General features: G+C 42.4%; 1 protein-coding gene across 1 annotated transcript in view; it reads left to right on the top strand.

The window, feature by feature from the left end:
- The first annotated feature begins 8462 nt into the window (after nucleotides 1–8462).
- The window catches only part of ulk1b (unc-51 like autophagy activating kinase 1), a 39134-nt gene continuing 35087 nt past the window's right edge, over nucleotides 8463–12509 (top strand). The window contains exons 1-3 of the mRNA XM_064942872.1: nucleotides 8463–9196; nucleotides 9987–10079; nucleotides 10190–10231. Of these exons, the coding sequence (XP_064798944.1) occupies nucleotides 9107–9196; nucleotides 9987–10079; nucleotides 10190–10231 (225 nt within the window). The 5' untranslated portion in view covers nucleotides 8463–9106. The remainder of the gene's footprint in view (nucleotides 9197–9986; nucleotides 10080–10189; nucleotides 10232–12509) is intronic.

Below are 12509 nucleotides of genomic sequence, written 5' to 3' on the forward strand. Positions count from 1 at the left end.
AAGGGTCCAGATTGTCTATCCCGGCTGATTTTGCAGCTCTTTTAGAACATCAGCTGACTGGATTTGGGAGAAGGAGAAATGGGGAAGGCTTAGGCGAGTTGCTGTGCTTTCCAAGTGGAAAGCATGGCCAGCCGTAGAAAAATGCTTATTGAAATTCTCAATTATAGTGGATTTATCGGTGGTGACAGTGTTTCCTATCCTCAGTGCAGTGGGTAGCTGGGAGGAGGTGTTCTTATTCTCCATGGACTTTACAGTGTCCCAGAACCTTTTTGAGTTTGTGTTGCAGGAAGCAAATTTCTGCTTGAAAAAGCTTGCCTTGGCTTTTCTAACTGCCTGTGTATATTGGTTTCTAGCTTCCCTGAAAAGTTGCATATCACGGGGGCTGTCCGATGCTAATGCAGAACGCCATAGGATGTTTTTGTGTTGGTTAAGGGCAGTCAGGTCTGGAGAGAACCAAGGGCTATATCTGATCCTGGTTATACATTTCTTGAATGGGGTATGCTTATTTGAGGAAGTCATTTAAAAAAAAACAGGCATCCTCTACTGACGGGATGAGATCAATATCCTTCCAGGATACCGCTGCCAGGTCGATTAGAAAGGCCTGCTCACTGAAGTCTTTTAGGGAACGGATGCAGGCAATGAGACATTGATCGCTGAGATCTTGGTTGAAAACAGCAGAGGTGTATTTAGAGGGCAAGTTGGTTAGGGTGATATCTATGAGGGTGCCCTTGTTTACGGCTTTGGGGTGGTACCTGGTAGGTTCATTGATAATTTGTGTGAGATTGAGGGCATCAAGCTTAGATTGTAGGATGGCTGGGGTGTTCAGCATGTTCCAGTTTAGGTCGCCTAGCAGCACGAGCTCTGAAGATAGATGGGGGGCAATCAGTTCACATATGGTGTCCAGAGCACAGCTAGGGGCAGAGGGTGGTCTATAGCAGGTGTCAACGGTGAGAGACTTGTTTTTAGAGAGGTAGATTTTTAAAAGTAGAAGTTCAAATTGTTTGGGTACAGACCTGGATAGTAGGACAGAGTAGTAGGACTCTGCATGCTATCTTTGCAGTAGATTGCAACACCGCCCTCTTTGGCCGTTCTATCTTGTCTGAAAATGTTGTAGTTAGGGATGAAGATTTCAGAATTTTTGGTGGTCTTCCTAAACCAGCTTCCTAAGACGGTGCCACGTTGAAAGTCACTGAGCTCTTCAGTAAGGCCATTCTACTACCAATGTTGCATGGTTGTGTGCTCGATTTTATACACCTGTCAGCAATGGGTGTGACTGAAATACCCAAATCCACTAATTTCAAGGGGTGTCCATCTACTTTTGTATATATAGTATATGTAGTATTTTTGAAGAAAATGTAGGATAAAATAGTATGTGTATGGCAACAGTTGAATAGGATGGTCTTGACTAGAATACAGTACAGTGACATTGGCAAGTTTTCAGACCCCGTGACTTTTTCCACATTTTGTTACGTTACAGCCTTATTCTAAAATGTTTTTTTAAATTTATTCAGAGGCAATCGACAAACAATACCCCATAATGACGAAGCAAAAAACTGTTTTTTAGAAACAGAAATACCTTATTAAACAAGTATTCAGACCCTTTGCTACTGTCATTTATGAACATTTGAACATCTTGGCCATGTTCTGTTATAGTCTCCACCCGGCACAGCCAGAAGAGGACTGGCCACCCCTCATAGCCTGGTTCCTCTCTAGGTTTCTTCCTAAGTTTTGGCCTTTCTAGGGAGTTTTTCCTAACCTCCATGCCTCTACATCTGCATTGATTGCTGTTTGGGGATTTAGGCTGGGTTTCTGTACAGCACTTTGAGATATCAGCTGATGTAAGAATGGCTATATAAATACATTTGATTTGATTTGCTATGAGACTCAAAATTGAGCTCAGGTGCATCCAGTTTCCATTGATCATCCTTGAGATATTTCTACAACTTGATTGGAGTCCACCTGTGGTAAATTCAATTGATTGGACATGATTTGGAAAGGCACACACCTGTCTATATAAGGTTCCACAGTTGACAGTGCATGTCTGAGCAAAAACCAAGCCTTGAGATCGAAGGAATTGTCCATAGAGCTCCGAGACAGGATTGTGTCGAGGAACAGATTTCGGCAGCATTAAAAGTCCCCAAGAACACAGAGGCCTCCATCATTCTTAAATGGAAGAAGTTTGGAACCACCAAGACTCATCCTGGAGCTGGCCGTCCAGCCAAACTGAGCAATCAGGGGAGAAGGACTTTGGTCAGGGAGGTGACGAAAAAACCAACGGTCACTCTGACAGAGCTCCAGAGTTCCTCTGTGGAGATGGGAGAACCTTCCAGAAGGACAACCATCTCTGCAGCACTCCACCAATCAGGCGTTTATGGTAGTGGCCAGATGGAAGCCACTCCTCAGTAAAAAGCACAACAGCCCGCTTGGAGTTGGCAAAACGCACATAGACTCACAGACCACAAGAAACAAGATTCTCTGGCCTGATGAACCCAAGATTGAACTCTTTGGCCTAAATCCCAAGCGTCACTTCTGGAGGATTTTATTAACATTTTTATTTCACTAGGCAAGTCATTTAAGAACAAATTCTTATTTACAATGACGGCCTATCAAAAGGCAAAAGACAAAAAGACCTCCTGCGGGGATGGGGGCTTGGATTAAAAAATATATATAACATATAAATATAGGACAAAACACACATCACGACAAGAGAGACAACACAAAACTACATAAAGAGAGACCTAAGACCGCAAGGCAGCAACACATGACAACACAGCATGGTAGCAACCCAACATGACAACAACATGGTAGCAAAACAAAACATGGTACAAACATTATTGGGCACAGACAACAGTGCAAAGGGCAAGAAGGTAGTGACACCAATACATCACGCAAAGCAGCCACAAATGTCAGTAAGAGTGTCCATGATTGAGTCTTTGAATGGAGAGATTGAGATAAAACTGTCCCGTTTGAGTGTTTGTTGCAGCTCGTTCCAGTCGCTAGCTGCAGCGAACTGAAAAGACGAGCGACCCAGCGATTTGTGTGCTTTGGGGACCTTTAACAGAATGTGACTGGCAGAACGGGTGTTGTATGTGGAGGATGAGGGCTGCAGTATATATCTCAGATAGGGGGGAGAGAGGCCTAAGAGGGTTTTATAAATAAGCATCAACCAACCAGTGGAGCGATTACGATAGAGGGAACCAAATCTAGATTTCACTTTAGCCTGCAGCTTTGATATGTGCTGAGAGAAGAACAGTGTACTGTCTAGCCATACTCCCATGTACACGTATGAGGTGACTACCTCAAGCTCTAAACCCCCCAAGGTAGTAATCACACCTGTGGGGAGAGGGGCATTCTTCTTACCAAACCACGTGACCTTGGTTTTGAAGGTGTTCAGAACAAGGTTACGGGTACAGAAATCTTGTTTGGACACTAAGAAAGCTTTGTTGTAGAGAATTTAACAGAAAATCCGGGGAGGGTCCAGCTGAGTATAAGACTGTATCATCTGCATATAAATGGATGAGAGAGCTTCCTACTGCCTGAGCTATGTTGTTGATGTAAGTAGAGAAGAGAGTGGGGCCTAGGACTGAGCCTTGGGGTACTCCCTTGGTGACAGGCAGTGGCTGAGACAGCAGATTTTCTGACTTTATACACTGCACTCTTTGAGAGAGGTAGTTAGCAAACCAGGCCAAAGACCCCTCAGAGACACCAATACTCCTTAGCTGGCCCACAAGAATTGGAATTGTCTACCGTATCAAAAGCTTTCGCCAACTACAATAAAAATAGCAGCACAACATTGCTTAGAATCAACGGCAATGGTGACATCATTGAGGACCTTTAAGGTTGCAGTGACACATCCATAACCTGAGCGGAAACCAGATTGCATACCAGAGAGAATACTATAGACATAAAGAAAGGCAGTCAGTCAAGTTTTTCCAAAACTTTTGATTAACAGGGCAAAATAGAAATAGGCCTATAACATTTAGGATCAGCTTGATCTCCCCCTTTAAATAAAGGACGAACGGGTGGCTGCCTTCCAAGCAATGGGAACCTCCCCAGAAAGGAGAGACAGGTGAAAAAGGTTGGAGATAGGCTTGGTGATGATAGGGGCAGCAACCTTAAAGAAGAAAGGGTCTAAACCATCTGACCCAGATGTTTTTTGGGGGTCAAGTTTCAGGAGCTCCTCTAGCACCTCGGACTCAGTCACTGCAGGGGAAAAAGAGGGAGAAGCATCAGGGATAGTCGCATTAGAAAGGGTGGGAGATGAGGAAATGTTGGATGGGCAAGGAGGCATGTCTAAGTCAAATAGGAATCCTGACTTAATGAAGGAAATGGTGGTGACAGTATCATGCTGTGGGGTTGTTTGTCAGCGGAGGGGGCTAGGAGACTAGTCAGGATCCTTGATGAAAACCTGCTCCAAAGCGCTCAGGACCTCAGACTGGGGCAAAGGTTCACCTTCCAACAGGACAAATGCCTTAAGCACACAGCCAAGACAACGCAGGAGTGGCTTCGGGACAAGTCTCTGAATGTCCTTGAGTGGCCCAACTAGAGCCCGGACTAATACCCGATCGAGAGACTTGAAAATAGCTTTGGAGAGACCTGAAAATAGTTGTGCAACAATACTCTTCATCCAACCTGATGGAGCTTGAGAGGATCTGAAGAGAGAAATGGGAGAAACTCCCCAAATAAAGGTGTGCCAAGATTGTAGCGTCATACCCAAGAAGACTCGAGGCTGTAATCGCTGCCAAAGGTGCAGGGGACATCAGGGGTATGGGGGTCATCACTGGTCAGGTAGGGGGATTCTAGCCTACTTTTAAAATAAATATCCAAAATAAAGATTCTTAATCCATACATTATTTGGCTCTGGTATTTGTAAAAAAAAAAAAAAAGTTTTTTAAATTAAATAGAAGAGAACGGCAAACGAATATCATCATGAGCCAACTTTTGCTGTTTTTAACCAAGTGGGAGTAAATACCAGTTGGATGCACTCGTGTGATTTGAACTAGTTGAAAAATGCTGATTGGCTAATGGCCAACAAGCTTGCTCTGTAAACAATAAATTAAAGTATGGGATATCATGCTTGTAAACAAATGATAGTGTTCAAAAACTATATTATTAATAGATTGCTTTTCGGAAATAATGTTTTGTTGTTGCATTTAACTGCTGAAAATACTGTTATCGAGGTCAATACTGTTTTCGAGGTCATGACATCAGAGGTCAGCATATGGGAGCTCAGTATGATAGATAAGTTTCCCACTCATAATGACCTGTTCAAGGGCCATTCAAGTGGATTTTTCCCAGTCGTGTGTGGTCAATTCCCATTTCCCACTTGGTTACGAATGCAGCATTAACCTGCTGTGTTGGTCTACATTTGGCTGTTCCTGATGTTTTGTTCTGTATGTCCTGTCCTCTATGTTGTTTTATTATGGGTGTACTGTGTAGTCTTTTAAGTACTCCAATTCCTTCAAGGGAAAATAAATTGCATCGAATTCAATTGAAATACTGTTTGTTAATCAGTATGTCCCTAGAATGTTGGAAACACCGTCTACTACAGCGTAGACAACATTCTATTCTCACATTCTATTATATTGTGATGTCAAGCCATATTATTACATTTTGTTTTGTAGCCATGATAAAACACTCAGGACAACACATAAGGCCATTTTAATCCGTTCAATTATTAACGTTCTCGAGTGGCACAGCGGTCTAAGGCACTGCATCTCAGTGCTAGAAGCGTCACTACAGACACCCTGGTTTTAATCCAGGCTGCATTGTAACCGGCTGTGATTGGGAGTCCCATAGGGCAGAGCACAATTGGCCCAGCGTTGTCTGGGTTTGGCTGGTGTAGGCCATCATTGTAAATACATTAAGAATTTGTTCTTAACTGACTTGCCTTGTTAAATAAAGGTTCAATTAAAAAACAGCTGTACTGTAGTTCAGTGGGCAGCTAGCTAGTGTTCATCATAATGGCCCTTTAATATTCAATAATGTAGCCATTCATATTTAAAACTATAATAGGTAACTCATAAGTCTGTGTACATACACACACACACTTGCACAGACGGGTATTGGGGATGTGTATGACCCTCATTCAACACTGATTTATAACACATGGTGCCAAAATGTTATTATTACACTTGTGTTATAAGATTCCATAAAATGTGCTTTTACTATAATAATAATAAGACCCATAATAAGACTCGACATCAGTTCTGCTATCAAAGACAACAGCCTATTGTAGTCTAACTACTGGTCTTGGCTAGGACTAGGTGGACTATAGCCCCACAGTGGAGGTTTCATAATACCTATAAAACCTACCGGTCAAACAGGGAAATGGTTCCAATCGTTTTTCCACCATTCATTTTTCCCATATGGGATTTTAGAAACGTTTAAAATAAGGGCTGTGTTTTGTGTAGGGTTACCTTTTGATACCCATTTAAATCTCTCTGTGACAAGGTGACTTTTATCAATATATTCGGCTCTATTTACTCTCAGATTCTCAAATGCTAATTAGCATCAACGTAGAAATCGTTTGATTTGATTTTAAAAAGCATGGAAAACCACAAATACCTGCAAGCTCCTGCACGTCATCTCTAGTTGACACCTATGCTATCAGGTATTGTGTCAATTTAAAACTTGCACAAAAGTTGAAATGTAGCCAATTTATTAATTACTACATTTTGCTAACATTAGATAGTTAATCCATAGAATCTTACCTTTGTCTCGATTGGGCAGTCTCGTCCAGATCAACATGGCATTCGTAGTACTTTAATAACTAAATGACAATCGCCCCGTAGCACACACTTCTGTCATCATGAAGTGCTTTGATAGGCTAGTTAATTAAGGATCATATCACCTCTACCTTACCTGACACCTGAGAACCATTTAAATTTGCTTACTGCCCCAATAGATCCACAGACGATGCAATCACCATTGCACTGCACACTGCCCTATCCCACCTGGACAAGAGAAATACCTATGTAAAAATGCTGTTCATTCACTATAGCTCAGCCTTCAACACCATAGTACCCTCCAAGCTCATCATCAAGATCGGGGCCCTGGGTCTGAACCCTGCCCTGAGCAACTGGGTCCTGGACTTCTTGACGGGCCGCCCCCAAGTGTTGAAGGTAGGGAACAATACCTCTACTTCACAGATCCTCAACACAGGGGCTCCACAAGGGTGCGTACTCAGCCACCTCCGGGAACACCCTGTTTACCCACGACTGCTTGGCCACACATGCCTCCACCTCAATCATCAAGTTTGCAGACGACACAACCATAGTAGGCCTGATTACCAACAATGACGGGTTGAGGGCCCTGGCGGAGTGTTGCCAGGAAAATAACCTCTCCTTCAACGTCAACAAAATGAAGGAGTTGATGCTGGACTTCAGGAAAAAGCGGAGAAGGTGGAAAGCTTCAAGTTCCTCGGCATACACATCACTGCAATGGTCCACCCCCATAGACAGTGTGGCGCAAGAGTGCCTCTTCAACCTCAGGCTGAAGAAATTTGGCTTGGCCCTTAAGACCCTCACAAACTTTTACAAATGCACAATTGAGAGCATCCTGTCGGGCTGCATCACCACCTGGAACTGCAACTGCACCGCCCGCAACCGCAGGGCTCTCCAGAGGGTGGTGCAGTCTGCCCAACGCATCACCGGGGGCACACTTTCTGCCCTCCAGGACACCTATAGCAACCGGTCACAGGAAGGCCAAAAAGATCATAAAGGACACGGCCTGTTCACCCCGCTATTATCCAGAAGGCGAGGTCAGTACAGGTGCATCAAATATGGGAAATAAATACTGAAAAACAGGGTTACTCAACCCTGCACCTTAGAGGCTGCTGTCCTATATACATAGGCATGGAATCACTAGTCACTTCAATAATGGAACACTAGTCACTTTAATAATGTTTACATAGTGCTTTACTCATTTCATATGTATATACTGTATTCTATTCTACTGCATTTTAGTCAATGACACTTCGATATTGCTCATTCTAACATTTATAAATTCCACTATTTGACTTTAAAAAATATATATATATTTTACCTTTATTTAACTAGGCAAGCCAGTTTTTGTCAATTCTGATTTTGCGATATGTGTGTATGGTTGTGAATTGTTAGATATTACTGTACTGTTGGAGCTAGGAACACACGGATTTCGCTTCACCCGCAATAACATCTGCTAAATATTAGCAGCTAATTAGCGTTTCATTTTTCGGAGGTAAATATAGATAAAAGTCACCTTGTCCTAGAGAGATTTACATGTAACAAAACGTCACCCAGGAAAAGCCTACACAAAACACAGCCTTTTTTTCTATAATCCCTTATGAGAAAAATTAATGGTGGAAAAACGATTGGAACCATTTACCTGTTTGACCGCTAGGTGTAATGGGTGATATGACTCATACTGTTGTACTCTATAGTGTAGGAGGTGGTATAGTATTTACGTGGTTACATGCAGTAGAGGAGGCAACAACAGAACAACGATGTGACACCTCTCTTTAAAATAAAGCTTTAAGTTCGTGCGCCTGCGCAACATTTCGGGGCTTGGAGAGTAACTGAAGGCTTTTTGGAGACCACCATTGATACGAGGATTGCTCTGCAAAGAAAAAATAACTATTACTCAAGCCCATTGAAATTATTACAAGATGCCGCTTGCCTAATTATCGTGAACTTGCGTTGGAACAAATTACAACACATTATTGAACGGGTTGCAATGGAGCCAACGATTTCCTCCGTACACAAACAAAACCGAGGCTTCTGTTTTTAAGGTGGATATTTAAGCTAGCAGCTACCTAGCCAGTCTACATTGGAGTTAGTCTCTTTGTAAACACTGCGTCAGTTGTGCTAGCTAGCTAACTACCATAACAAAGAAACATGGGACTCGTATATTGTTGAAAGGAGGCAGACTCCTTTCCATACGTTAGCTAAACATGCGAGAAGAACATCGTTCTTTCTCAGGAAGGCAGCCCATGGCAATCGAAAGACGAGGTGAACTTTCCAGCTGTGCCGACTTCACGGAGGAGAAAGGGACATCCGAGAGAGATCTGCAACCCTGCAACGCTTTTTCATTTTACCTCAAAATAAAACGCTGAGGTTCTGGAGCGATGGAAACCGTGGGGAAATTCGAGTTTAGCAGGAAGGATTTGATAGGACACGGTGCATTTGCGGTGGTGTTCAAAGGCAGGAATAGAGAGGTGAGGCGACGATGTGGCATTTATTACAACGTGTTTTAATGTATTTTTTTCTAGATCTAACAAGATAGTATCAATTTAGCTATTATTCAAATTAAGTCTTCGCGTATGCATCATGTTTCTCCTACGTTTGTAGAATTTGCTCTATGTTGTTTTAGTACGACCTTAAATCGAGAGGCCTGGCAGCTGAAGGATGTGATAGTCTGGGTTGATGATGAAAAATATCAACAGCCATTTGCAGATGAAATGTGATCTTTTGAGTCTGATGATGATAATTTATTACAAGTGTATTATGAACATACATTAGTATTTTTCTTTAACAGTTTGGTCGGTGGGTTTGTGATGGTCTAACATCTAGGCTAGAATTATAATGTTATGTTGAAGTGGGTGGGTAGGGTGTTCAAATCGAGATGAAGATGTGAAATGATGAAGAGGGGAAAAAATTGCTATTCCAAAAGACCAAATGTAAGTATTGACCACAAAGACATGTCTGTCCAACATCAACACACTTCATGCCAAGGGAGGATTCTGGTCCATGGGAAAATGGAGCCAAGCCTGCTATACATTCCTCTATATGTTGTCACCATGCCTCTTATAGCTAGTAGGTAACTAAGGATTTAAGTCCTGTGTCCATGGTTAATTCCTTCGCTATATAGTAGGCTACCTTACCACTTTCACTATTTTATGTTCCATGCATTTCACCTATTAACATTCTTTAAACAGCCTTACAGGCATCCAGAAAACTCTAGTCAAACTGCATTATAATTCATCATTCTTGTTTGTCTGTCTTTAGAAACACGACTGGGAGGTGGCCGTGAAATGCATAAACAAGAAGAACTTGGCAAAGTCTCAGACCCTTTTGGGGAAAGAGATCAAAATTCTCAAGGTAAGGCAACCAGTTTTATTTTGATGTAGTATATTCAATCATTTCCATATGTTTACTCAAATTGAGTTTTTATTTGCAAAGAACTAACATTTCCTGTTTATTTTCCCCAGGAACTAAAACATGAAAACATTGTTGCATTACATGACTTTCAGGTATGTATTATTAAGCCAAATACATTTTTAAGAAATGTGTGGACAGGGCAAGATTTCTACTATGGAGTTTTAACTTCTGTTTACACTAAGTTTAAAGCGTGTCATGTTGTTCTTCCATGTCCCAGTTGTCATATTAGCCAAGTTGAGCATTTGTGCGTGTTGGATGAAATTCTAATTTTGACCCACTTCTGTTCATTTAATCTTTGTTACATCACTTGCTGACCACTTGCTGACTTTGTGACCAAAGTTTGATCATAGGCCTGTTTATATTGTATCGACCCTGGGCTTATAATCGCAGATATCGACTCTACCGCTTGAGCATGCTTTTGGGGCACAGTCGATAGCTCGCTGGACTTCGGGCTAGAAGGTCAAAGTGCCTGCTCCCTGCCTGTTTCATTACAATATTATTATAAAAAACTTTTTGCCAATGATCTACATTTTTATTATTCATGGTCTTCCTACACATGAAAACATTGACAATCATGAATACTGGAGCAGCTTCAAAATATCCACATCTTACAACACAAATTGGCCCGACCCAGTGTAGCTTGATCTGTGCTAATTTTAAGACACGTTAGTTCATTTGACGATCCTTTCCGCCTCAAGCAATAACAAGGTCACGGTCAGGTGGTAAATGGTTCCAGAAACTGGAATGTCACATCCCACTGAAGGGTGTTGGTAGCCATCTTTCTGTGGTCCCACTATGAAACCATATGGCTCTAAGTGGCGATGATTGAAGATGATCTCATACAGGCGTGTTCCAGTAGTCAGAGGTTTGTGTTGTCACAGTGCTAAGTCAATACAGCAGCCTGCCATGTTTACACCTGTCCTCTGAGCCGCAGCCTAGGCAGCCATGCAAACTGTGTTCTCAGGTATATGATGCGTTTTATTTGTTTTCCTATGGAGTCATGTAAAACAGGGGATGGTAAGGATTGTAATTGAACCACTTCTACCTAAATCACTTTGCTTTATAAAGTCATTTTTTACATCAGCAGATTTCAGAGTGCTTATACAGAAACCCAGCCTAAAACCCCAAACAGCAAGCAATGCAGATGTTGAAGCACAGTGGCTAGGAAGAAACCTAGTGATGAACCAGTGATGAACCAGGCTCTGAGGGGTTGACAGTCCCCTTTTGCTGTGCCGTGCAGATATTCTAAGAGTACATCTTCAAGATGTTCAAACGTTCATAGATGACCAGCAGGGTCAAATACTAATCAGTGGTTGTAGAGGGTGCAACAGGTCAGCACCTCAGGAGTTAATGTCAGTTGGCTTTTCTTAGCTGAGCGTTCAGTTGTCAATGCCAGAAGGGTTGCCATTATTGATCGCTAAAAATTATTTTTACACCTCTCCCACACTAAATTTACAAAATTTACATCAGAACAGCGATTACTCACCACAAACTGACAGATGCTTTTTTTTCCTTTAACAAGTCCGACGTGAAGGACATATTGCTTTCCCAGGAACAGGCCCAAATCCCTGTCATTTGCATGAAGAGAAGATGGAGAAAAAGAGGACAGAGGTCAGGCTGCCTTCTGAGAATTCATAGGCGATCGAGTAAACCCCCACTGCCTTCCGTTCTACTAGTTGCATGCATGCATCATTGGGGGGGAAAATCGCTGACTTACAAGGATATTTAACCTACCAACGGGACATTAAAAACACATTTCTTAGGCTTCATGGAGTCGTGGCTGAACGACAACAATATCGTCATACAGCTGGCTGGTTATACACTGTATTGGCAGGATAGAACCGCGGCGTCTGGTAAAGCAAGGGGGGGGAACTATGTATATATGTAAACAACAGCTGGTGCTAGATATCTAAGGAAGTGTTGAGGTTTTGCTCGCATGAGGTAGAGTATCTTATGATAAGCTGTAGACCTCACTATCTACCTAGAGTTTTCATCTGTATTTTTCGTAGCTGTCTACATACCACCACAGACTGATGCTGGCACTAAGACCGTATTCAATGAGCTGTGGTCTGCCATAAGCAAACAGGAAACCGCTCATCCAGAGGCGGCGCTTCTAGTGGTCAGGGACTTTGATGCAGGGAAACTAATGTGCAACCAGAGGGGGGAAAACTCTGGACCGTCTTTTCTCCACAAACAGAGACGCGTACAAAGCTCTCCCTCACCCTCCTTTTGGAAAATCTGACCATAATTCTATCCTCCTGATTCCTGCTTACAAGCAAATATTAAAGCAGGAATCACCAGTGACTTGGTCAATAAAAAAGTGGTCAGATGAAGCAGATGCTAAGCAACAGGACTGTTTTGCTAGCACAG

This window comes from Oncorhynchus masou, chromosome 28 (genome assembly GCF_036934945.1).
Source record: "Oncorhynchus masou masou isolate Uvic2021 chromosome 28, UVic_Omas_1.1, whole genome shotgun sequence".
Taxonomy (NCBI): Eukaryota; Metazoa; Chordata; class Actinopteri; order Salmoniformes; family Salmonidae; genus Oncorhynchus; species Oncorhynchus masou.